This window comes from Alternaria rosae (assembly GCF_020736505.1).
Source record: "Alternaria rosae strain MPI-PUGE-AT-0040 chromosome Unknown BKA58scaffold_1, whole genome shotgun sequence".
Lineage (NCBI taxonomy): Eukaryota > Fungi > Ascomycota > Dothideomycetes > Pleosporales > Pleosporaceae > Alternaria > Alternaria rosae.
The window spans coordinates 2,895,283-2,919,844 of record NW_025763570.1 but is presented as its reverse complement, the minus strand read 5'-3'; the positions used below and the strand labels follow the sequence as shown (position 1 = coordinate 2,919,844).

At 52.5% G+C, this 24,562-nt stretch overlaps 9 protein-coding genes across 9 annotated transcripts; 2 read left to right on the top strand and 7 right to left on the bottom strand.

Annotated features, from left to right (window-relative positions):
* Positions 1-802: 802 nt before the first annotated feature.
* BKA58DRAFT_18994 (D-xylose-proton symporter) lies at positions 803-3,816 on the top strand. The gene is made up of 10 exons (XM_046165588.1): positions 803-1,181; positions 1,254-1,358; positions 1,462-1,883; positions 1,948-1,968; positions 2,027-2,255; positions 2,307-2,355; positions 2,404-2,748; positions 2,797-3,198; positions 3,265-3,365; positions 3,418-3,816. Exons 1-10 carry the CDS (start codon positions 1,150-1,152, stop codon positions 3,722-3,724), a joined length of 2,013 nt encoding a protein of 670 aa, XP_046031288.1. The 5' UTR covers positions 803-1,149; the 3' UTR covers positions 3,725-3,816.
* A 401-nt stretch (positions 3,817-4,217) lies between these two features.
* On the top strand, positions 4,218-5,586 carry BKA58DRAFT_373255 (uncharacterized protein). The gene is made up of 3 exons (XM_046169197.1): positions 4,218-4,665; positions 4,720-4,803; positions 4,863-5,586. Exons 1-3 carry the CDS (start codon positions 4,630-4,632, stop codon positions 5,391-5,393), a joined length of 651 nt encoding a protein of 216 aa, XP_046031287.1. The 5' UTR covers positions 4,218-4,629; the 3' UTR covers positions 5,394-5,586.
* Positions 5,587-5,593: 7 nt separating this feature from the next.
* On the bottom strand, positions 5,594-7,040 carry BKA58DRAFT_464364 (uncharacterized protein; the record flags this gene model as incomplete). The annotated part of the gene is made up of 5 exons (XM_046174908.1): positions 5,594-5,647; positions 5,715-6,292; positions 6,344-6,640; positions 6,699-6,962; positions 7,016-7,040. The coding sequence occupies 5 exons, from the start codon at positions 7,038-7,040 to the stop codon at positions 5,594-5,596; spliced, it is 1,218 nt and encodes a 405-aa protein (XP_046031286.1).
* A 100-nt stretch (positions 7,041-7,140) lies between these two features.
* On the bottom strand, positions 7,141-9,040 carry BKA58DRAFT_329068 (PQ loop repeat protein). The gene is made up of 2 exons (XM_046168132.1): positions 8,626-9,040; positions 7,141-8,516 (listed from the first exon to the last, which is right to left on the bottom strand). Exons 1-2 carry the CDS (start codon positions 8,708-8,710, stop codon positions 7,480-7,482), a joined length of 1,122 nt encoding a protein of 373 aa, XP_046031285.1. The 5' UTR covers positions 8,711-9,040; the 3' UTR covers positions 7,141-7,479.
* Positions 9,041-9,305: 265 nt separating this feature from the next.
* BKA58DRAFT_305080 (uncharacterized protein) lies at positions 9,306-10,291 on the bottom strand (the record flags this gene model as incomplete). The annotated part of the gene is made up of 2 exons (XM_046167045.1): positions 9,306-9,980; positions 10,028-10,291. The coding sequence occupies 2 exons, from the start codon at positions 10,289-10,291 to the stop codon at positions 9,306-9,308; spliced, it is 939 nt and encodes a 312-aa protein (XP_046031284.1).
* Positions 10,292-11,796: 1,505 nt separating this feature from the next.
* BKA58DRAFT_464361 (uncharacterized protein) lies at positions 11,797-12,540 on the bottom strand. The gene is made up of 2 exons (XM_046174907.1): positions 12,143-12,540; positions 11,797-12,092 (listed from the first exon to the last, which is right to left on the bottom strand). The coding sequence occupies exons 1-2, from the start codon at positions 12,274-12,276 to the stop codon at positions 11,987-11,989; spliced, it is 240 nt and encodes a 79-aa protein (XP_046031283.1). The 5' UTR covers positions 12,277-12,540; the 3' UTR covers positions 11,797-11,986.
* Positions 12,541-15,536: 2,996 nt separating this feature from the next.
* Positions 15,537-17,115, bottom strand: BKA58DRAFT_464360 (uncharacterized protein; the record flags this gene model as incomplete). The annotated part of the gene is made up of 3 exons (XM_046174906.1): positions 15,537-16,350; positions 16,407-16,611; positions 16,671-17,115. 3 exons carry the CDS (start codon positions 17,113-17,115, stop codon positions 15,537-15,539), a joined length of 1,464 nt encoding a protein of 487 aa, XP_046031282.1.
* Positions 17,116-18,459: 1,344 nt separating this feature from the next.
* On the bottom strand, positions 18,460-20,172 carry BKA58DRAFT_396693 (WSC domain-containing protein; the record flags this gene model as incomplete). The annotated part of the gene is made up of 3 exons (XM_046171374.1): positions 18,460-19,109; positions 19,160-19,798; positions 20,007-20,172. 3 exons carry the CDS (start codon positions 20,170-20,172, stop codon positions 18,460-18,462), a joined length of 1,455 nt encoding a protein of 484 aa, XP_046031281.1.
* A 2,735-nt stretch (positions 20,173-22,907) lies between these two features.
* BKA58DRAFT_304925 (uncharacterized protein) lies at positions 22,908-24,368 on the bottom strand (the record flags this gene model as incomplete). The annotated part of the gene is made up of 3 exons (XM_046167037.1): positions 22,908-23,416; positions 23,497-24,163; positions 24,216-24,368. 3 exons carry the CDS (start codon positions 24,366-24,368, stop codon positions 22,908-22,910), a joined length of 1,329 nt encoding a protein of 442 aa, XP_046031280.1.
* Between the last annotated feature and the right edge of the window lie 194 nt (positions 24,369-24,562).

The following is a 24,562-nucleotide window of genomic DNA, read 5'->3' as shown; positions in this document are numbered from 1 at the left end:
TGCGGGGAAAACAACCGTTGCCTTTGTCTCGTCTTGATCACGCAAAGCCTTGGGTAAAACTCGGGGCAGGACGGCTTCGCCTTTCTTGATTGAGAACAGCAAGGGAAACCCTTGTAGCGCCAATGTCTTGCTGGTTTTCACAGCAAGTGAAGTACTCATTGTAATCTTGGAGTATGGTACCGGCGACACAAGTGACCGCAGCACTGGTCAGAGCATTTGCTGGGTGGGCTGGTATATTAATTCCAATCCCTCGGGATTTCCCTGGACTTGCAATGCATCTTTGTGCATGTATGTATGCATGCAGATATGGCGACGAGTCTTGTGTTGCATTGCACCATGCCGTCATGTCAGATCCTCGTTCGCTCCAGCTGAGTAGTGCGCGTGGTTCGTGGCTTGGCCTCAGGATACCAAGATGGAATGATTGGGGAGATACCAAGGCGCATGTAGTGTACATGGCTGCCTGGCGGGTTTGTGGACGGGACACAATAACTGTGCCTGTTCTGTTGCTTCTGCCGTTACTCTGTCGGTTGTGAGCGCACGATACTCCGTGGTATCGAAGAAGCGCCGAAGCCGCGTATCTAGAGCCTTGGGTTTATATTATCCGGATGGTCTCACGGCTTGTAACATCGGCATCAGTCTTAACCCCTCCTGGCCCTTGCTTCACCGCATCAAGGAAATTCAAGACATGCAAACAACAGTCAAAGCCGGGCCAAGCCCACTACCCAAGAATGACCAAGTGCTCCGCCTTACCATTTTGCAGCCACAAACGTTGGCCAACTCCCAGCTGGTATGCGGTGATTACTTACCCTGGCCTATCGCTTCATGACGCTACTGGCTGATTGCATTGCACCGCGTGATCGTGTTTGAGCGTTTTTTGCTGATGGATGGCAATGGTTGCATGTGTGAGGACCGGTATTGGCATTGTCCCAAGACGGGGGAAACCGCAGCATTTGGCAATGAAGCAGTAAGCCTTGATGACACGGACATATAAGCATGCCTGTTCGCTTGGTCCCGTATGCTGAAGGTCTCTTGTGCGTTCTCTTCTTGTTCTCGCGTCTTTGCTGGAAGGTTTCCTGAAGCTATTCTCACCTGAGCTTGAACGCGACGAATACATAAGCTCTAGTGCGCGCGTCTGACTCCATTTTGGCCATGGCAGAACCCGAGAAGGAGACTAAAATTGAGTAAGCAATTTGTCGCAAGCTGAATATGGCCATGATATGAGGCCCAAACCTTACTAACAGTGTTTCTTCCAGTCCAGTAGTCGTAGATGAGCAACACGAGCGCAAGGCGTCCATCTTCGACGATGAAAAGAAGCGCAAAGAGAGTGTCGCTCGTCTAACAGCCAATCTTGAAGGCGAGTAAGTAATCCTCCACCTGGTCAAACCCAACAGATACTAGCGAGCTTTATTCTCCAACTTCTCAGATGGTATGCTCTAAACACCCTCATACTAACAAGTCCAGAATCCGCAACCCGCTCGTCGACATCCCGCGAGAGCAGCTCCTAGCCAACGTCCACGACTTCGCCACAGAACACCAATTAACTGACGTTGAGCCCCTCCTCGTCAAAGGCGCCCTCCTCGCCCAGTCGCCCGGACTCTTCGAAGACCTCGAAGAACTCGATGAAAACGACCGCACCGCCATCCGCGAAGAAATCACCCATCGTTTCAAACTCCCTCGTACACTCTACTTTACCATCATTCTCAACTCCGTCGCAGCAGCGATCCAGGGCTGGGACCAAACGGGCTCCAATGGGGCTAATCTGACTTTTGGCCAGGCCCTTGGTATTCCGGATTCTGGCCCGGTGTGTGAGGCGGCGGGGACGTGTGAGAAGAATGGGTGGATTATTGGGTTTATCAATGCTTGTCCTTATATTGCCATTGCTGGTGAGTCAGCGATAATGAGCAGTTGTGTGAGAAGTATGCTAACTTCTCATTTTCACCTTTACAGTATTCTGTGCTTGGATCTCTGGTGAGTTGGCTTTGAAACTCCTATCATCTCACATTTCATTTCTCGCTAATGGCTCTAGACCCTGTGAATGAGCTCTGCGGTCGTCGTGGTACCATCTTCATCGCTGCCGTATTCTCACTCTTGGCGCCCTTTGGTATGGGTCTGAGCCAGACATGGGGCGAGCTTGCCGTTTGCCGTGTGCTTCTGGGTGTTGGTATGGGACTCAAGGAAGTCACGGTGCCTGTCTTCTCCGCAGAGAATGTTCCAGCTAGTGTGCGTGGCGGACTTGTCATGTCCTGGCAGATCTGGTGAGATATGCCTGTGCGAAATATGTATGAGACATATACTGACTTCGTAAGGACGGCATTCGGTATCTTCCTGGGAACGGTCGCTAATCTGGCTGTCATGGTGAGTCCGTGAACATGCTCGTAGTTAGCGACCACTGACAACAGACAGAACACTGGATCAATTTCCTGGCGCCTACAATTCGGATCAGCATTCATTCCTGCCGTTCCTCTAGTCATTGGCATCTGGTTCGTTCCTGAAAGTCCAAGATGGCTCATGAAGAAGCGAAAGTACGCCAAAGCCTACCGGTCGTTTCTTCGCCTACGCAACACCCCTCTTCAAGCAGCGCGCGACCTCTACTACACCCATTGCCTTCTCGAGCAGGAAGAGGTTCTGATTCGCGAAGCTGGAATCAACCCCAAGTCAAACTTCTTCACGCGCTTTGTTGAGCTGTTCACAATTCCGCGGGTTCGTCGCGCAACGCAAGCTTCTGGTATCGTGATGATCGGACAACAGGTGAGATAGTGAGAAGTCTCTCACTATGAATGAGGCTAACGAGAGTAGATGTGCGGCATCAACATCATCGCATTCTACAGTTCGACTATCTTCGCAGAGGGAGGAGCCACAAACAAGGAAGCGCTCATTGCGTCCTTTGGATTTGGTCTTGTGAACTTCACCTTCGCTTGGCCGGCAGTCTGGACAATCGATACTTTCGGTCGCCGCGGCCTGCTCCTTTCCACGTTTCCCAATATGTTCTGGACACTCCTTGTAGCGGGTATGTGTTACTACATTCCCAAGGACAGCGATGCACACCTAGGCTTGATCGCCTTTTTTGTGTATCTATTCGGCGCCTTTTACTCTCCCGGAATGGGACCGGTGCCTTTCACGTACTCGGCTGAGGTATTTCCGCTTTCACACCGAGAAGTGGGTATGTCATGGGCTGTAGCCACGAACAACTTCTGGGCGGTAAGTCAAGTCGAACTGATGAATTCTATGGTGCGACATGTACTGATTCGATACACCGACGCTTAGGCAGTGCTGTCGCTCACACTCCCTCGCATGCTCAAGGTCATGAGACCTCAGGGAGTATTCGGCTTCTACGCTGGTCTCAATGTCGTCGCCCTAATTATGATGTAAGTCACTCTCGATCCTACTAAGAGAGTCAGAGAACTAACATGTTTTCAGCTTCCTCTGGCTACCCGAAACCAAGCAGCGGACACTTGAAGAGCTCGACTACATTTTCGGTGTCCCTACGCGCACTCACATGAAATACCAGGCTGGCAAAAACTTGCCTTGGTGGTTCAAGACGTACATATTGCGTCGAGAGGGTCTCTCCAAGCCTCAGCTTTACAAGTTTGGTGATCAGCGTCCACCTGTGAGTGTAACAGCGCAGATGAGCTACGCTTGGAACACGTACATTCTTCGAAAGAAGGGGCTGGCTAAGCCGGATGCTTATGTTCGAGCGGCGCCTCGAGGCGAGAAGCAGGTCTAGTCAACTTTGGACCGGAATGTAGCGCGAGGCGAGAAGAGGTGGTGATGCTGGGTACATAGTTCGCAGCATGTTGGAGCTCGTGGAAAGCACTGATCGGTGACCTAGTGGGGCGTGTGGGTGATTGTGGTGGCATGTGGACTTATCGCTATTTTGTTTATACCCTCGAACTCGCTCGACTGGGCATCATAGTCTGTCACTAATCACGATGGATACCGCAGAGTACCTGGGTTGTGGTTTTAGTCGCATCCATCGCTTGTTCCGCAATGCTCCCTCCCCCGTCGTTCGATATCTTATGAGGTCCACAGCGGTATGATAACGGGATGGCATCAGACAAGACTTGGCAAAGGTACATGGCGATGTGAAGTCGTCTGTCGTGGAGACGGATCGCCGTCAGATTCCCCACTACTCAAGACGACGCCTATCGTCATGCAGCCCCACAAAAACGCGCTTCTCAAGCGCAGCGCGCGTCCGGATGCTAGTGAAAACCACCAACAACCACTTTCACATGCGCCGGGAAGCATCGCAACGGCTATTCGGATGCTACGCCAAACCCCAAGGGGCCCTGACAGCAGGTGCCTCGGCAGTCAGCCTCGGCATGAAGCTAAGCATCATGCATGCACCCAGCACAGCTATCGCGACGGCCGCCATGAGGGTGGGCTGATCATCAGCAACCCATAATTCCAGGAACCCGACGATCCCGGAGTATATCCTCTTACTATCCTGTCTTCCGACTTAAAGTTGGTGCACCCCCATACGTTACTCCCCTGACTTGGATGTCGGATCCGCTTCTCGCAGCCTCTTCCCCGCATCTCCCGCACGCTCTTATACAACGCCTGCGCCGCCGCCTCGCGAATACCTCACAATCGTCGCCGCAAAACATCGCGTCTGCTTGACGAATATCTAAAATGCCAGTCTTTGACCTGAAGAAGAACCTCGTCTTCGTAATGGCGCCTGTACAGCCCCAGAGAGCGCTCGCTGGCTAATGCGAAGAGCAGTATGGCGCATACCACCGCGATCCAACAAACGTCGCCATCCACATAGCATGCGTGCCTGTCTTGCTCGCAACAGGAATCCTCTTTGTGCGTCGCCATCCTGTCTTTCCGTCCTCTCGAGCCCAATTGCTGACCAGACCACTTAGGGCACCAATACACCCACCCTCCCCATCCGCCAGCACCCGCTGCTGACACGCCTCAACCTCCCTTTAAACCTAGGCACCATCGCCGCAGCCACATATTCGACCTTGTACCTTATGCTCTCCCCAAACCTCGCCGGCGTGACCGTCACACCCATGATTCTCGCCTTCGCATCCCTCTCCAACCGCCTCACGCAGCGCTACAACAAGACCAAAGTCAATAGCATCGCCGCCGCCATCCATGTCGTGAGCTGGATACTACAATTCGTCGGACATGGAAAGTTTGAGGGACGGAAGCCGGCTTTGCTAGACAATCTGGTCCAAGCCCTGTTTCTGGCACCGCTGTTCGTGTGGTATGAGATCTTGTTCAAGATGGGTTTCTACAAGACACTCAGGAGAGAAGTCGACATGGGTATTGAGGTGGAGATCGCCAAGTTGAAGGCGAAGAACGCTGGCAAGGGTAAGGGCAAGGAGACTGTGATGGATGATGTGATTGATATTGTGGACAATGAGAAGGAGAGTAGTGATGAAGCTTGAAGGTGTAATAGGTTTACGTTTCCGTATATCTGAGCAATGGTAGGACAATCCCGAGTATGACATGGTGTGCGAATGGTCACCATCGCTCCCAGCATCGACCAGCCGCACAGGCAGTACTGTACAAACAAAAAAACACCCCCTTTTTATCCACACATCCGTAGCACGCAACATAATTTAGTATCCCAGATTCCCAGCTTGCATCACTCAAAAGCCGCTTTGATGATGCTCTCACGCTTCAAGACAGCGATCAATTCCTGAAGTAAAGATGGTTAGCACGTGTTCAGAACCACAGTCATTCCCTTGGCTGAAAGAGGCACTCACTTTGAACGGATCCTCATCAACCTCAACCAAAAGCGGCATGGTAGCCAGCTGGGATAGTGCGGCAGGCTCCTGACCTTCTTCTTGCACTATGCTCACGCATTCCGGAAGCTCCTCTAACAGTAAGTCTGGCACATCAACAACAGTAGTGTCCGCAATCGCCGTGTTGATCGAATCGATCGCGTTGCTGAAGGCTGTGGTAGTCGAAAAGACGGGCTTCTCAGCCGGCGGGGTCACAGTAGATCCGGTGGAGGGTCTACCATACGGCAATCTAGAAGCCTCCGTCTTCCTCTGTGTGACCTCAGCGCCCTCAACAGCAGTCTCATCCGTATCATCAGACTCCTCTTCTCCCTCATCTTCACGGATCTTAAACTTTCCCTCTCGAAACGCCAGCTTTGCCGTGCCGAAGTTGACGATTAGCCGGAAGCGATATGGTTCGACATCAGACCAGTACGTGTAAGAGAAATGGATCCAGCACGAGAACTCAGCAACATAGTCTCGAGCCGCGTTGAGGGAAGAGAAGGTTGGACGCCATGCGGGGATGCGGCTGATAAGCTTTTGAATGTCGCTCCCAATGGCTCCTAGTTGATGAGTCAGTGTAGCACAAATTGTCCAAAGGTGAGATGGCAGACCGTTCATCGTCGTAAACTTTCCCACTGGCGCTTTTGACACTTTGGACTTTCGGCACCGCCAATCCTCACCAGGGACATGCATCTCAAAGCGACCGTCTTCGAAAGCATGCCTCACAGTGTTGTAGTTGACGTAACGCTGAAATTTGTCCGCCGAAACTCCTTCAAATTCAGTATATGCGAAGCCTTTCCAGCGTGCAACACCGTTAACATGGACGAGGGCGTCCTTCACACCAGCGAAGTGGGACGGCCAATAAGGCACCAGGGGGAGGAGGCGTCGGATATCTGCTTCAACGGCCGCTAAAGCACGTACACATCAGTTTCATTGGGTAAAGGGAGGAAAGTTGAACGGACTTACCTCTCAAAGCCGACCGGTCCAACAACCCAACCCCTAGATAAAATTCTCCTTGCCTGAAAGCCTGGCAGGCTACCACGAAGCATACCTTGTCCTTGATATATGCCAGCTCCTCTTTTGTCAAATTTTGCTTGCTAGTGATGTATTGATTGCCGGATTGCTTGCAGGTAGTACTGATGTACTCTTTGACTTCTTCGATATCGTGGAAGTGTGTTGGGTAGGTGTGCATGTCGGCTTCTACTTTCGCCGCTGCACAGAAGACAATGCCTGTAGGTGTCAACAGAAGTCCTTGTACACAGAAGGAGAAGGGATCGTCGAACTTTTCAAGCGCTTGTTGCTGGGCATGATTGTTGTGTTGGACGTATGGTCTGGGTAGTGCCGTCTGTCAGGTCGTAGATGAAAACAAGTTTTGGTAATGAGTCGAGATACCGATGCAAGAGGAGAAGGTGAAGAGTTTCTGTTCCATTATGATTTGAAATGACTCCGGCATTCTAACAAACGCACATAATCCAGCCTAAGGCATCGAGGGGGGCGTTTAACGTAGCTAGACGCTTGCAAACGATGGCCGGCGGATCCTGTCTCTAGATATCAGAGGTTGAGAGCCACTTGGCATTAGGTAACTCCAGGCACCGATTAGACTCCTATGAAAGGAATCAGCTGGCCCAACAGATACCGCTACGTATAATGTACAGTTTCATGGTTGTGCACGCCCGCATGGTCGATCGCCATGCCACAACCAAAACGTTCATGATAAAACACTTTTGGCACCCAACATGTATCCTGCCTACTCTTCATCGTCACTCTCATCATCATCCACCTTATACAAGAAGTACTGCACAAACACCCCGGCATCCAACAACAATGTTCCGAAGCTACCCAACAACCAGCTCATATTGACCGCAATGTACGTGCCGTACTCGGCACGTCCCTCACCATCCTGGCAGATGTGGCCTCCGCACTTGGGCTTGTATACTAGGATACTCAACACATATGTCAAGTTACCCAGGCAAGCAAACAGAAAGAACAACATGCTGATGCCTTCGGTCGACTTGCGGCGGTAGTTGAGCAGGAGCTGTGGGACGCGGGACCCGAGGTAAAGCGCAGCACAAACGTAACCAGAGACCTGGCCCCAGAGGTTGAAGTGCAAGGTCGATTCGGGTGATGAGTCCTGGTCGTCGGGTTGGCTGGGAGCGGTGGAGTTTCGTGCGCTAAGGTACCAGCCGAAAACACCGGCCGCGCATACAAGGACTATGGTCCCAAGATTGAAGAGGATCGTTTGCAAGCTGGACTGGGCCAGTTGAGATCTGGCTGCAACCGCGCCATTTTGGTGTGCAGCAGTTGAGTCATCGTGTAGCGGTGTGACAGGCGAGAGATGCGTGCCATCAATGGAGAGGTAGCGCTCACGGAATGAGCCTTGGGAATGGCCTGAGCCACGGCGGTCAATGTCCGAAATGCGCGGTCTCTGGACTTCGATTCCATGGCCGTTGCCGTTTGTATAGGGTGAGCCGCTCGACTGAGGTCTGCGATGAGGCAGAAGCGGTGACTGCTCACTAACTTCGCTATCCTCGTCGGACTCATCGGTGGGCTTCTTAAACTCATCGCGCAGTGTAAAGCCCTTGTAGTAGAAGCACTGTAGCAGCAGCACGATGTCGGCTAGAGTATAATACACCGCCAAGATGGTCATCGTTGGCAGGACACCTTGCAGCACCGCCCCTATGATGTTGAAGAAGTCACCGAGTAGCCATACTACGATGAAGACCACTGAAAGACCCTCCGCTGAGCCCCTCTTCCAATTCTCGATAATCTGAGGTGAGAAAACAACTGTCGCACAAGTTAGCTCCGGCGTGCCGAGGTAATAGCCATGCAAAAGCAACACAAGGCAAGCGCGTTGTACACCAGGTAGCAGTGCGAGAAGCTGTATCTCACGTACCTATCCAGCATGCGATACTTATTGAACCAAATATTTGGCTGATGGCATCAATGTCCAATCGCAAGCCTTGCGATGGAGGAAACATCTTCGCTATGACGTAACCACCCAATTCCTAGCTCTTTCTCAGTCGCACAATTTTGGAGCAGCTCTCAAAAGTCGGAGGAGCCGGTCTAAAGTCCTTGCGACTTGACTATTGTTGACAGATGTTCGCAAGCTTGCAGCTCCCTTCACTGGCGATGAAACGCGACGTGAACGTGAACGTGAACGTGAACGTTTCTCTTAACAAAGACCGGACGACTATAGCTATGCAAGCGAGTCCCGGCTCAGCCGCGTACGTAGGTAATGGATGTATGTTGTAGGACGATGGTGAAGATGTTGACTGGGTAGTCTCTGATGAGAGCAAAGAATATGAGATGGAATCTAGAACGCAATTGCTTCGATGACTGACATGTGGAAAATCTCGGGCGAGTACGTAATCCGGGGTTACAGGGATGAGCTTCTGCAGGAACCAGAAAGAGCCGCACTAAGCGAGCTGCGAACGTGTGCCTCACGCGACGAACCAATTCGAGCAATTGCTTTTTCTTTTATCAATGCCTTATTGCATGACTATGATCATTATAGATACATGTATGTATTTTGATGTCCGCGTAGCTCTGTGTATTTCACATATAACTTATCTATTAACCAGTGCCTTCCCAGAAGGCTGCCGCTGCCGCAAGATCATCAACGTTAAGCAGATCGACGCCCTCGTCCCATAGAATGCGCCAAACCGCGTTCCTCGTACCAATCGGGTACGCTGGCTGGTTCCAATACCTGGCCATGATGCCCTTGTCATGTGCCATGTCAAGCTGGCTCCTTAGCGTGTCCAGCTGGGTATCGTTGAACTCCCGCTTGCGCACTTCGCCAAAAGACGAGGCAAAGTTTGTGGACGCAATCGGTGATTCGTTCGCTGTGAGGTCTGCATATTTGGAGTCGTTGAGCTCCGCAAGTGGCGCGTCGAAGAACACGTCACGTGGAGACGATGCAAGAACGTCCGAAAGCTGTGTGTTTCCAGTTCCAATGACGGTAACTGGGTTCTTGCGCAGGTTGGTGCCATCATAAGTTGTCAACCAGTCGCCGCTTCGCAGAGGCTCTAGGGCCTCGAGAACAGCGGGCCATGTCTCGTCAGCGGCAGTTTTCAAGTCGATGAAGAAGTAAAGAGTCTGTCCACTAGAGGTGTCGAACACACCATTCTGCTCGCCCGGCTGCACGAACCGAGTCTTTGGGTTCAGGCGATGCAGAGTGTCGAGGATTGGCTCCAGATAGAGAGACTGGAGGGTGCGCTTGTCGGTCAGGGCAGCAGGCTCATGGCCGACCTATTCTTTATTAGCGAAACCGAATGTATTCGCGACGCGTTACTTACGTAGAGCGTGCCATTCAGAAGCCACACATCAGCTTCCGTGGATATGGCACCCTGACTAAGTCCTGAATAGAAGGGTACGTCGCGCCAGTAATCATTATGGCTGTGGAACGGCTTTGGGATAATCTCCCTCGTAAAGTCCGTTGGGTATGTGTATTTATCGCTCTTGTCTGTGTTCTCGAGTATGTTCTTGAGTGGCGTCTGCTGCCCATATGGTGCTGCGCTGCAGAGCGCGGCCAGACTGGCGGTAAGAGCGAAGGAGCGCATAACGAAGGCGACGCGGCAAAAATGGTGCAGAGCGCACAGCAGATGTAAATGAGCAATGCGAAAGCTTTATGGAGCGAAGCGCAACTTCACGAAAGCGATTGAAGGGTGACAATTGACGGTTGATGAGGGTTCGCATTGAAGCTTGTCAACGATGTCACGGGTGGGGACAGCCGTGGACATCCGGCCAATCCGGGCAAGCTGCTCGGCCCGTGGCAGTATGGCTTGCTTCTGGAGGTCCTCGTTGCATGGCGACACGTGCGGGGAGAAGAACAATTATTCGCCATTCTTCTTCTCGCGAGCTTTTGTCGGCAAGAAGAATTTCGGAGCGTTTGCGATATCGGCTCGGTGGTTGTGAGCCCGAAGCTTCCAAGGTTTTGTTGGGCTATGGCATTGGCCTATTGGTTGCTGCGTGGAATACTGCCGCAGCGCGCTGATGTTTCGCAAATGAGCATGATAAATGTTCTTCTTGTATCTCCAGATAAGTCACTAGTCCGACACACGTCAGCATCAAAGCAGCGTGGTCATCCATGAGTGCAACGTGGTAGAGGGAGCGCGAGTAGAGCCCAACCTTGGAAGGGTCGTGCTGGAAGCAAAAACACGTGTGTATGCAATTGCAGGGTACAAACCTGAAAACGGCGTGCAATTATATTCTCTTGCAATGTTGTCCAAAGCTTAAAGATACTGTGAGGCCTTGTTGACGGGGTCTCCAATGGTGTATGATTGCAAGGAAGCTGGGGGTGCAATGCCTTGTTGCACAACGAGTAGCGGATCGAAAGGCCATATTATTGCTCTACTCATACTGCGCCTCTGTAAACAAGACATGTAGTACAGTGATGCTTACATCAGATGGCCATGATGTGAATCTTGCTCGCATTCCCCTGAACCCACACTCCATTACCACAATCTTGGTGTCTTTTCGGTCCTTCCGCCCCACCTGCATCTTCCTTGCAAGATCCAAGCTTCACACCATGCATTTCCCTGGCCCTCATCGGGACTACAGCGGCTTTTCTTCCCGTATCACGGGATTCTGGACAAGATCCTGCAAGATGCTAGTGCATTTTGTAAAATCAGGGTCTAGGGCGGGGCTAGTGAAAATGATTGGTGGTCGTATGAGGCGTTTCCACATGCAGTAGCCGCTGCAACCACGGTGAACTGTGATCAAATGGAGCGGCAAGACCCTGTAGGCGTCTGCGTTCTATGAAGGTGCATGCTGCAGAAGTAGGGAGTGTCATGGCTTGATGGCTGGCATGAGAAAGCTCGTGGCCGGTGGAATGGCGTGATGAGGGGCGTTAAGGTCAGTGCGTTGTACCGAGTATGTCTTGGGTTAAGAGTCCACGCGTCAACGTTGCCACGGGTACAGGACGAAGGGAGATTGAATGAGCACAATGCAGAAGTTGGAAGGGGCAGCTGTAAGGAAGGATGCATGCGTCACACAGATAGGGCGTTGGTGTATGATGATTTAAGTCTCCTGATAGAGACGTGGAATTGATTGAGATAATGAGGATATCATTGAATCGATCCAACACCGTGCCGTGCATGCCATTGGCGAAAGCCATATATAGAATCCCAAACGCCAGGCTCTCTCGTAAATAAAGGTAGATCAAAATGTGATCTTTAACCATGCATCGCTAATACAAATAGCGTCTCGGACGCTTGAAGTGAAGATGGTTGTGCAATATACAATCAAAATGATTGTTATGAGCTGGTGGAGCTGACGGAGTCGGAAGATGAAGCCCCGCTTCGTCGACGAGCAGAGTCGGTAGCGGTAGTGAGCTGGCGCTTAGTGTGCTCGTGCATGATCCTGGTATTGTTAGTGACTGATACGAGTCATGTGCGAGAGTAATAACATACCTCTGGTAGTCGGTCATGGCCCGGTCGGGGTCGTTGAGGTCGAAATGGTTGGCAAAGTTGTGCTGAGCGCTCATGGGCTCTGAGAAGCCGTCGGAGACGTAGACTTGTTGGCGGGACTCAGTCATGGCAGACATTGTTGTAGATGTGTAGTTAAGGTTGTGGTAGAGGTAGGATAGTATAGGCTTAAGTAAGATAAGATGTGTGCGGAGGGTGTGCTGGAGATCGAGGAATTGTATGTGAATCGATGAACTGAGTGCTGCTGATGGGATCTAGAGAATTAGGAAGCGGGGTGCGAACTATATACCCTCCTGCGTCTCACAACGCACGCACAACAGAGGCGGACGGAACGACTTGGCCCATCATGACTGCGCAAGGCAAGAGATCGGCCCATGACTGTCGGCTCAAAGAAGTGATCCACCATGACCAACGCGCTAGTGGGCCGCCAGCTTCAAGGCTTGCAATCAGAGATCTACAGGGTCCTTCTATGTTGGGCTGTGGTGGCCTCGGCTGCCAATCAGCAGCTTCCGATACAGACATCCCCGTTTGCGGTGGGTCTGGTACCTGGGCATCACGATTTCAGGGCTTGCTTATGATGTCTGCAATGACGGGGGTCCTGGGACAACTGTTTAGGGGACTTTCTAGCAGCAAGGCTGGCTGGCCATTGGAAGCGGAGGACAGGCGTACCGCGTCTGTTGACTGGTGTCGCGACTTAAGGGTCAGGCGGTACATGGCAGCACATGCCCAGTGTCCTGTCTGAGAGCCGCCGAGCGGCAATTGTCAATTTCGCATGTTGCTTGCTATTTTCCCCATAGTAGTCCATCGACTTCGGACTCACCGTGAGGCTCATCCAGCTGGCATGACGCAAAATCTATGTCAACATTCCAGCGGCACGGCTGTCTGCACGCCTCGTGGAGCTCCGAGTCCGCCCAGCGACGTCACACCTCCTCCTTCGCTCGACTTCGAAACTCGCATTCCGCAAGGGCTGCGGCCCAGCGAAGTGGAAGATCCCTCCAAGCTCCAGCGCCCCAAAGTTTCCGTGCACCAGAGAACGTCATCTTATCCTAGTGCGGCAGAGATTGGCCCGGCGCTCCTGCATGGCTATGTATAAGCGGGTCTAGCGGAGGTCTCGCAAAAGCAGGGTCTCGCGCTACCGCATACCCGTTGCGTTCATAGGCCCCACCCCAACTGCTCAGCGCAACATGTTTTGGCGCAACATCGTCACTTCTGACGTTCGTCCGTGTGACGGCTTCATTTCAGCCACTGCCATCGTCATGCAGGGTCTTTACCAACCGCCCCGGCCACCAACGACGCAGGTACCGGCCGGTCACGATGTCTTCATTACGCTGCCGCCTTGGGCATCTTGGAGCGCGCCGTATGACTAGGATCCGGAGGCTGGAAGTCTCTGGGTTTGGTTGTGAATTCTGGGCTTCGTACGCCCACGGCTGGAACGCTCGCGATGGGATATCCACGCAGAATCTTCAGAGGCCAGATGTCCATCCAGGCTTGTGATCATCATCCTGCCCTCCCATTGTAAATGTGCAATTAATCTAAGCAAATTGACAGAGGTTGCGACCCACGAAAGATGATCTTCACGTTGCGTTATCTGCCTGTCAAATCAGAAGCGGCTGCCTATTTGACACGTTCGAATCGAATATGGGGTCTTCGTTTTCGAGCACATTCGATCCCCTGGCCAAATTCTCGATGCCGCTACCTTGCGTCTAGACCATTCCTGCCAGATTCGCATCTCAGTTTTCCCATTCGCATCATCGCTCTTCGACTGAGCGTGCACAACACATCGCGAATCCGTATGAAGATCGAAACCACGTCGCTTCGACGGCTCTAGTCCTATTACAACCGCGCCTAATGGACGTCATGTCAACCCGCAGATCTGCATCCACGTTGACGGATTTGACCACCCCACAACGGTTCCTTTCAAGAGCCCCATGATGATGCTCGCTACGTCTTCACAACAATGCAGAGAGGTGCGGCTGTTTGCGCTTTTTGTGGGCTATGATGCCGCTCGTGGGGTTGCGGCTTGCATCACCATGGATGCCAAACCTCCAGTGGATCTGTCCCGGGAAGTAACGTCAATCCGGAACGTGTGCCGAGTTCATCGTCATCGACACTAACTGACGTTTCGAGTCAAGGGCACGCGACTGACGCAAGAAGCCTCTTCCCTCCAGCTCGCTGCTACAGCAACTGTCACGTTGGGAACGCAGCTCGTGCCTATCCAGTATTGCCGTAGGATTGTTCGAGACTCTCACCCGTCAATACAGCGCTGACCACCCCCCGTTGTTCAGACGTGATGTCATGTCGCTTATTTGTGAAAACGTCGGCAGGACAGTGGTTCTCGAAATAGATCGCTATCGAAAACGATCGACAAACACACCACCACATCTGACGCCCTTAGCAGACTTTCGTCATCAGGCGAGGTTCCCGCTTCGCCAGAGCAGCCGCAGCGCCATACCCACTTACGACATGACATAACCGCTGGGTCTTGAGGACAGAAAGCCACTCAGACATGACATAACCGCACATCTACTGGGATTAGGGATATGGACAAGGTGCATGACGCTGCTGCATTCAGATCCTTCTGCCAGGGATAATGCAAGCCACCAAATTGTTTTGCGCAACGCAAAGGTGGGTTTGCGTAAGTGTACAGGACCGCGAATGACGCATAACGAACGGTGTGCAACAGGGAGCGATCAAGCCTCTGTTGTTGCTGCTCTTACGGTCTTACGGGAAGGAACTCCTCAATTTTTGGCCGTTGCAATCAGACATGTCCCATTCCCCCTTGGGCGTCAAAGATGTACCGACCCAGTGTCGTGGCGATAGTCATTGTACGAATGTCGCATACGCATGTCCAGTGAAGACAGTATTACACCTGAGCACTCTGTCAAGCCGCTGGAACTCCACGCCTACGCCGAAGTCCGCATGACCCGATACCCGCAAACGTACCTTTAGCCCACGATGTCCTCGTCCCAACGATCATGCCTCTCGATACATTCCAGTGGTGCGCAGCAACGCGCCGACCGAATCTCACAATAGCACTACGGCCTGTCTCATCGGATCACAACACATAACCACCCTCAGGTGCCGCTTACATGCGGCTACCCGTTGTGTGGAGGGTAGAAGACAGTGTTGCAGATTTGCAATGTACAAGCTACAACACGATACACGTGAGAATATTAGCAGGCTTGTTGAAGACACGCATCACTGGTTTCTATGTGCCACATATGAGCGTTGCTACCGGAAATAGCCTTGGTCGTTCGTGGACGATATCAAAAAGTCATTCGTGGTTATATCCTCTGTTTCCGAGTTGCTTCAAGCAGCAGCAGCAGCAGCAACAACATTGCTCGCCTTCTTCTTCGCCTCAAGCGTCCCCTCTCTCCACTTACCCACTTCTTCTAATCGCCTTGCCTGGATCCATCTTTTGCATCAGCAGATAGCCCTGGACCTCCGCCGGCGAGAAGACCTTCTCCGGTAATGCATCAGCAAACTGCTGTGCCATCTCCGCTAGCTTACCCGGTTCGACTACGGCCGCGATAGACTGCTTGGGAAGGAGAATGCCGCAGAGCTCATCTTTCTTTGCTCCCTGTGTAGGTATATGGCTGTTCGTTGTGACATTGGGTGCCAGAGTAGCATCGGGTGTGGGGTTATCGTTGCTGAACATGCGCATGTACGTATCGCAAATCTGGTTGCGTGTGGCGAGCGTGAAACCCATCTGCATGTCGACGCGACCTGGTCGTGTCAAGGCGTCGTCCAGCTTCTCTGGGGTGTTGGTGGTCATGATGAGCACGTGACCTTCGTGAGAAGCGGCACCATCGATGACGTTGAGGAGTCCGCTCAGACTGATCGTCCCTTGTGCTCCCCCTGAGGCTTCTTTTGAGGTCGCCTTCGATTTAGATGATTGTTCTTTGCCTCCCCCCTGCGCAGGCTCTTTGGGAGACTCTGGAACAGTACACTCTTTCGCTGGTTCCTCGTGCGTCGCACGCTTGCGAACATAGCCTAAGTCAAGCACCATAAGCTTGAAAGGCCACGCGAGAATATTGAACCCCATCGATACGACACTTTTGGGGGGTTCCTGTGTTTCGGTTTTGGGTGCCTTGGTACTGGACGTAGCATCCTCCGTGGCCACAACTGGAGGCGCGAAGCAGGGTTGAGATACTCGTTGATATCTCCAAGGATTCTGCCTTTCTGCTGTAGGTCTAAAGATACGGTACTCAGTGGTCGCGATGGACGTCTAGACTGGCGTTTCCAGTACCGCTCGCCGCCCTGCTTCTGCGCAGGCGCTTGATAGATTGTCGCAGTTGTACTAGCTTTGTTAAGGCTCCACCTCTTGACGAACACGAGGAGATCCTTGATTGGCACCGCGTTCCTACCCACGCAGGTGATCACAATCACCTCATCGTAATCGCTGACCTTTCCATTATCCTTCTTCTTCACCCGCGCGAAACGGAACCATCTCTCTCTTCGTGGTAGAAGTCATAATCACCATAGTTAGGTTGGTACACTGGTGGTATATTACCCGACCACTTCTCGTAGTTGAAAATTCCATGTTCATCCAACACATTGTCGTCACCATCTACGTCGTCGACTTCACTGATCCAGTGTGTAGCTGCAGTCAGATGTCTACTAGACGTCGTCATGCGCTGCACCGCTATCCAGCTCATGACATGGTCGAACAATACGTCGGATTCATCGATTGCGATGGATGACGTGTAATATATGTGGAACCATTCGCGTAGTCGGCCATAGGTAAAGACGCCTCCGTGGTACAGCCCGAAGAGGGCTAGCCAGCTTGTGACGAGGACTCCCATGTCGAATTTGAGATAGCGGAATGTCAAGTGTGCAATAGTACTGTAGCCTGGAATAAACAACTCTAGAACGGTCGATGGGATGCTGCCGCTAGTTATGTTGCTGCTAGTAGAGTTTAACTCAGACACGATGGCCTGGAGCCGAGAGAAGTCCATTGTACAGTTTTTATGTGAGTATTGTGTCCTGGGGTGTGGAACTTGGTGGAGGAAAGACAAGAGAGTTATGGCTCGTTCGTGCTTTTATAGTAGAAGGTTTCCATGTGCGTTGGAGGAAGCCTAAAAGGCAGTAGCCACGTTTAGCCAGTGCGCTTTACGCAACGTAGAGAATGAATACAACGAGAGAGGGAGAGATTCTATCTGTGGAAACAAATCTCAGTCAAGCTCAAAAAGCTGTGGTAGTTTGCTAAGATAGGAGCAAATGCTTATTACGTGTGGGGAAATTGGTTCACTTGATAGCGACACTGCAGCGGATGTATGTAGAGAAGTCAGCTTCCCGCAGTTCATTTCCATGGCTCATAGCGGACAACACATCATGTTTCAAGATTCCTCGGTGGCCGAAAAGTGATGCTGGACATATTGCTTAGAGAGCACTGCGTAAATGACCATTGCCAGAAGCTGGTCATCTCGATCTACATGAATAGTGGATAAGTATAAAGCTGTCGACGCAATTGCAAGTCAGAGGATGCAAACGATGTTCTATTGTACACTAGTGCCGATCTATTCGTATGCAATGCATCATGGGTGGTGAAAAAATGTATGTCTGTGGTCAAGTACTGTGATTTGTAATTAGTGATGAGGTAGTCGAGCAAGTGGGACCGACGTTAATACACAAGAAGCTTCGACTGAATGATCAAGTCGCATTGACCTTAGGCAATAAGAGGGTACGTAGGTGCATAACGGACATATACGTAACTTCGCACAATGAATGATCAACCAACAGTCACAAACAGGCATCAAGTCAAGACATCACTACGAGCCCAACAGGCAAAAGTCAACAAACTCACCAACCACCACTACAAGGCATAGATCACCAGACACCCGACGTTTACAACAAAGCAAAAAACAGATTCAATGGTATCGTGCGCAAATCTACATCTCTCCTTTGTTTCTAAGATCCACTTTCTTTCTTGTCCTTACAGGGGGGGCCACAAGCTGTGATCTGGCTCAGCCTTCCTACAGCCTTCCCCAAACACACACCAACCCAACAGTTCAAAAACAGAATGGTACAGAAAGGTAAAGGGAATCAGACAAAGAAAAAGGTGTTTTACCCTCGCCATAGCTACGTGTCTTGAGAAGTGATGTTAATCCGCGCGAACCTCGGTCGCCCCAATGGAGGGCCGAGAGGAAGGGATGCTAGAAGCTAGGCAGGAGGGACCAAGTGTCTCTTCTATTGTCGTCGTGTGCTTTCGTAGAAGAACGCCGATGTGCATGCAAGAACCGTTTATGCTTTGGGTGCTTATCGTCAAAGTCTTTTTTTATTTCATTGAGAGAAGAAAAGACTTAGTTGCGGCCCATGTGACCGTGGTCACGGCGGTGCTTGTGTGCGTGTCGGCGGCGGTCAGCACCAACAGTGGTGGTGACGACAACCTCAACGATGGCGACCTCGTACACGACACCGTCCTTGGTGTAGGTAGAGGTGGACACAATCTCGTCGTCCTTCAGGGCGTTGGCGATGTCGGCAATGGGGGTGACGACAGGCGCGACGTAACCGGCCATGGAGGAGGAAGAGGAGGACTTGGTGACCATGGTGGCAGGGCTCTCAACGTTGTAGACAGAGATGCCTCCGCCACCGAGGGAGTGGGCAGGAGCGTAGGACTGAGTAGGGACAGGGGCAGAAGCAGAAGAGACGATGGGCTTGACGGGCTCCTCGTCGTCCTTGTCGCCTCCCTCGAGGGGAGAGGCGTACTCAGGTCCGTATTGAACCTTGACGTTACCGCAGAGGCCGTTGGAAGGACCAGCGCAGTCGTCGACGTCGAGGATCTTGGGCATGTCCTGGATCTTGCACATGGCTTGCTCGGCCTGGGTTTGGAGGCTTCCGGCGAAGACAGGGCAGTCCTCAACGCGACCAGAGAGGTTGGTGCAAGTCTCGACGGCAGATTGGAGAGTGTCGGTGTTCCAGCCGTTGATGAAATCAGCGTGGTATCCGTAGCCTAATTTGAGTTAGTGAATGACTAGAGATAAAGCTCGCATGTGAACTTACCAGTGGGGTCACCGTTGGAGAAGGTGAATTGACCGGGCATGCCCTTGAACTTGTTGGTGTTCCAGATGGTCTCGTAGAAGAGGGTAGGGTAGCGCTTGTTGTAGCCTTCAGGGCACTGGCCACCGTCGACCATGTTGGGGTAGGCCATGTGGCTCTTGTGGTCATCAGCGGTCTTCTCGCCGTTGCCGCACGAGGGGAACATGATCTCGGCACGGATACCGTCGGCGCAGTTCTCGTCCATGTACTCCTTGGTGGGGAGGAAGTGGCGGTAGCGCGAGCCCTCGGGGGCGCGGCCGTAGTTCATGCAGTTCATGCCGATGGCCTTCTGGCCGAGAGACTGCTGAGTCATATCCTCCGCAGTCCAGGAAGAGGTTGGCGGGTCAGGGACGGGACCGCTGAAGTTGCGGAGACGAGAGTCACCAGCGAGCATCTGGAAGCCCTCGGGGAAAGCCTCCAGGTTGTCGCCGATGAGAAGGTAGTATGCAAGCATACCACCGATCTGGGGAACGATCTCGGTCTTGCCATTCTCGTGGACGAAGTGCAGGGAAGGGGTCCAGTAGGCGGACTTGTCGTCGTCGAACTGGCACGAGGTGCACTCCGACTTACGGAGCATGTCATAGGTGGTCGTCTCGGCGAAGTCTGTCGGCTGTTAGTAAACTGTGTTATCCGCGAAACGACCCCTGCCTCAAGCGCCCATATGAAGAGTCGCTGCATAGATGATTCACATGTACCCCAGTCATGTTGGGATCCCCTTGTTTAGGGGCAGCCTGACGGATCCAGAATAGATGCTCATTCATCATACGCCTTGCCAAGAGGGGCGAAGCAGGAGGGGGCAGTTTTTACTTACTGCTTCCACCGTGGATGGTGTGGCTGTGAGAGGAAGCAGTTCCCTCGTCCACAATGGGGTCGAGACGGGCGAGCGCAGTGCGGTCGGTGCAAGGCATGCGCCAGAAGGCGTTGGCAGAGCCGGAGAGGACGGCCGTCGCCGCGTAGAAGGATGCGAAAGACCTCATGGTTGAATGGTCGGTCGACTTGAATTGGGAGGGGAGTCGGTGGTTGAGTACTCTTGCGAGAGGGTCGGTTGTTGAGACAAGGTGAGTGCTTTTTCCACTATGTTGGTCGGAGAGGATTCGAAGTCGCTTCCGGGTACGTTGACGAAGTGAATAGCGCGGGCGCCAGGACTCTCCTGCGCTTCAAAAAGATAGACCTAGAAAGGAGTGTAGCGTTGTCACGAAGACAACTAGTTGGATGGGTAGCGAATGTTGCTGGCGGTGCCAAAGGAGTGACAGGGCGAAGGAAAGGACGCAGTAAAAGAAGGACGGGAGAGATGGGGAAACGGGCGGTTATCACGCTGGAACGGTGCTAGAGGCTTCTTTTAGGGGAGATGAAGGCATACTTTGGTTTAGCGAGGTGAAACCCTAGATTAGTACGTGGAGCATGGGACGTCCTGGGAGCGTGCTGCCATGCTCTCGTTGGACCGTGAGGCGCTGCGCACCGGCCGCTAGTCCGAGAATAGTAAGCTGAAACATGTCAGTTAGGGGATCTTTCACATGGATATGCTGAGTACCGGCCGGCAGCCTTGCTGGGCCAAATGAGTCGGGCACGCTGAGGAGCCGCACTCTGTGGAGGCGGCGCTGATGATGGTGGTGATCGTGAAGCATCCGCGCCGCTCGCGTCGTCGACGCTGCTCCTTCAACGTCTCATGTCCAAGCCGATCTACTCCACCCTCGCGCACCTGGCTCATCTGCGTATTCGGTAGGTCGTTGCACGTAACACCGGCCGGCGTGCCACAATGAGGCCGGATCATCGCTTTCTGTCGTCTTTGTTTGGTATAGGTAGTCTGGGTACCTGAATTGGCGGCAAGCCGTGGCCCGTTGCAGCATCGCAATCTCACAGCCCGCCGCTCCTACTGGCAGACGGTCCCGAAGTGCTGCACTGGCGGCGGCGACATCATGGCGACCCACTGAAATGGCACATCGCAATTGCAATGCGGGTGTCGGCAGTGGCGTCTATGTCATCGCGATAAACCTCCTTTTCTTTTACGATAGGGGCGGCTGATCAGTGGCCACTTGTTGTTTTGCGGCTGTTTGCATCACGGCAAAAAACGCTGCTATTACTGACTCCCTCTCTCTTGTCGGTGAGCGGCTGTCTGCCTCCATTTGCGCGCGACCCCGGGACAGAGAGATTACGCCAAAAGGCTCCAACCGGCGCGGCAATAACGCGGCGAAGCGTAACTCTCGTTCGCCATTTCGCTACTCTGCTTGGTTGCTTGGTGGTGACTTGTCACGACACGGCGTCCTGCGTGTGGTCCTAAAGGAGCCTCCTCGTGCGGCACAGCAGTCGCACAACCTTCTTCACGACTCCTCTGCTCACGAGCGCACGCCGTGGTTGGACGTAAGGCATAAGCGCCACGCCCCTCGCCTCGTGCTGTAATTCCCGCCCCGGCTTCATACAGCCTATCGATAGTGAATTCTCGTTCCTGCAGTAGCGCTCACCACGGCGTCATGTGCTGCGCCTGGCTAAACTATCTCCTATTCTGTGATTTGCCGGTGCTATTCTCGCACGCTCATGCGAGGCTGATCCTCTTCTCAGCCTCCTTGAGCTAGGACATGAGACGAAAACGCACCAACTACTCGGTGGGACTGTGGGACAAGAATAGTGCAGGAACCATATTCGTGCTTGTATAGCTGAGCACTATGCCAGCAGGAGCAAGGCACTACACCTGCAAGAGCTGAGCGCAGCGCCCCTCCCTCACCAAGGGACATCGCAGCAGCACGAACGAGGCTGCTCCGAGAAAAACCTGTCACTCGTCTCACACCTCCCCCTCCCCCTCCTGTCCTCGCCTACAAAGACAACACTGCCCCCAAACCCGGATCCTTGATGACATCTTCAGGCAAATATGTAAAACACGCCTTCGCTCAGGTACCCCGCTTCTCCCATTGGCCGAAACCTCGTAGCATGTCCGAAATGTTTCAAGGCATGAATTTCTGGAACAATGTCAAACTCATGCTACCCTCGACTTGTGTTGGGGGTTGTGCGAGGCAAGGATCAGCATGTGTAACTCCACCGTCATGTCTGTCGGATGTGCCAAGATTTGTCACCCAAGGCACGCAGATCAAGCAAGGAAAGCTGTGTATCGATAGGGCACGCCTCGATGATGATCCACGAGCCCTGCGCCCGACTGTTCCACAGATAGTGTGACTAACTGCGTTGCTCCTTGCTGCTACTTGCGCCGCCGCCACATGCGTTGCCCGAGCCGTGGATCTGCGACACCTGGAGAAGACTATATAGTATACACCAAGGGGAGAAGGGATGCATGCATGAGCGGCCCGCACAGCACATCACTCACCGTAGCATCGCACGTCGCCCTTCTCCCATGCCTACGCTGGTACGCATTGATCGTGGATCCCCAGGCAGGAAGTGGTCTTTTAATATCTCTGATTCGATCGATCGATCCAACGTAGCGTATACCGCCCTGTGAAAAGAGCTCGGACTGATCAAGGAGAACGTTGCATCGGAAGACGTGCTTCCCTTCCGTTGACGGTCGCACTGACAACGCGCCTCATATGTCTTCCAAACATATGCTTCATGTAGGGCTGCTGTGATGAAAGGAGGACAAGACGTCATCCCCAAGGCAAATCGCTAGGGCCGTGCCGCGAGGGGCAGACATGGCATTCATTCTACTCTGTTCAGTGTCGCAATGCACATCCCTATCTTTCTGCAAGTGATCATCCACCCTCTTAACCCATCACAACTTAGCCCCATCCCTCAACGGAATCTTCTCCCAAGCTTTCGCAAACCCACAACTCCTCACCCAATGCGGCTCACCCGCCTCCACACTGTCCACAGCCATATGCCCCAATTTCCTCCACATGTTTCCTTGAACCAACATGCCCTCTCTCCCCTCCCATTTCTTGCAAACCGCCTCGGCATTAGCAATCGCTCTCACAAGCTTACACGCGTGGCCATCGTCTTCCACTTTATTCACCCTCTTGATAACTTCGTCGATGCCGCTATCTTTTGTCGGCGCGTAGTCGGTAATCTCATTTATGAGGAGAGGTGGACAGCCGCGTGACACATACATTATGATATCCATCCAGATCTTCCATTCTAGAAGCCGGCGTTGGATCGCTGGGGAGAGGGAGGAAGAGGGAGAAAGGAAGGCGGAGAAAAAGATACTGGAGTTTAGGCAGTGGATGAAGTAGAAGTCAAATTTGACTTGATGGGGCGGGCGTTGCGCGGCGGCGGTGTAGTATACTGTTGTTGATTCGTATTAGTGGGATATTGATGGAAAAGCATTTGAACGGAAGGAGGAAGGAGATGGACTGCTGACGTACCCACGGCGTTGATCATCTCAGCAGTCTTTTCCTCTAGTTCGTTTTCTTCAACAGTATACTGCGTCGCATACTTGGTTATCTCCTCGGGCGCTCTTTTCAAGATTCCGTCTCGAACCTTGTTTCCATCGTCCCAGTGCGCGGCCTTGCTCAATTTATCGTCTTTCCTGCATTCCTCCAGTATCTGCACAATTGTCTTTCTCGTCCCGTCTTTGCTTCTGCTTTCTTGAGCAGCCTTTTCGCACCCAAAGAATAGCGATGCTATCCAGTTATCATGTACGGCGGCCTGCGCTAGCGCTTCCGCTATAATGGCGGGCTGTTGGAACTCGATACCAAATCCAAGATGTATGATGGGATGCAGAAACCCAGCAAACATGCGCGCCAGCATGTCATCTGCAAGTTCAGTCTCAGCAAATAGATGCTCCTGCAGTACGTTTTGCCACCCGCTCTTGTCTATCTCTTGTTGGAAGTAGACAAGGAAGTCGTGGTAGTATTTTTCTTGTCCGAGATAGGATTTGAAGCGCTCAGGCTTGTGCATATCATTCACAATGGCCTTTTCGAGCGGTTCCGACGGGCGTTGATAGGATACATTCGCGTCGTATGCTTGTTGGAGTTCTTCTGGCGAAGCGTTGAGCGCGAATAGAGTGAGGAGATGATGGGCGATGTGGTTCTAGATGGACTGGTAAGCCTTGACACATGCTGATGTCACTGACATATCTTACATGGAATCCGCTCTGGTTGAAGAAGATGTGATGTTTCTCGTGATTGACTTGCAAAAGCTGGCTCGCCTTTTCTGCGCTCTCAGCCTTTAGTCCTTTGACGAAGAACTGGGGCTGCTGCGAAGCCCCGAGAAGAACTTTCGAAGCGGTAGCCATTCTTCTCAGTGAACGTGCAAGGTCGGGCTGTTGTAAGCGTGGAACGCGATTGGATCGTGACGAGGAAGAGAAGCTCAGTTTGTGGATGGTCGACAATGTGCGTGCATTCTTTGCGAACATTTACAAGAGAGCTTTTCAGTCTGCCTCAGAGTCCACATACGTAGCGAGGCGGTTGACGATTGCAGGATGTTGCA

Bases quoted from the DNA above. Each gene is read 5' to 3' on its own strand.
- BKA58DRAFT_18994 (XM_046165588.1), top strand. From the start codon at position 1,150: ATGGCAGAACCCGAGAAGGAGACTAAAATTGA. The intron at 1,182-1,253 runs GTAAGCAATTTG...TGTTTCTTCCAG, and splicing joins GAGAAGGAGACTAAAATTGA to TCCAGTAGTCGTAGATGAGC. The intron at 2,256-2,306 runs GTGAGATATGCC...TGACTTCGTAAG, and splicing joins GTCATGTCCTGGCAGATCTG to GACGGCATTCGGTATCTTCC.
- BKA58DRAFT_373255 (XM_046169197.1), top strand. From the start codon at position 4,630: ATGCCAGTCTTTGACCTGAAGAAGAACCTCGTCTTC. The intron at 4,666-4,719 runs GTAATGGCGCCT...TGCGAAGAGCAG, and splicing joins TGAAGAAGAACCTCGTCTTC to TATGGCGCATACCACCGCGA. The intron at 4,804-4,862 runs GTGCGTCGCCAT...CAGACCACTTAG, and splicing joins TCGCAACAGGAATCCTCTTT to GGCACCAATACACCCACCCT.
- BKA58DRAFT_329068 (XM_046168132.1), bottom strand. From the start codon at position 8,710: ATGTTTCCTCCATCGCAAGGCTTGCGATTGGACATTGATGCCATCAGC. The intron at 8,517-8,625 runs GTACGTGAGATA...CTTGTGCGACAG, and splicing joins AAGTATCGCATGCTGGATAG to TTGTTTTCTCACCTCAGATT.
- BKA58DRAFT_464361 (XM_046174907.1), bottom strand. From the start codon at position 12,276: ATGTCTGCCATGACTGAGTCCCGCCAACAAGTCTACGTCTCCGACGGC. The intron at 12,093-12,142 runs GTATGTTATTAC...TAACAATACCAG, and splicing joins GCCATGACCGACTACCAGAG to GATCATGCACGAGCACACTA.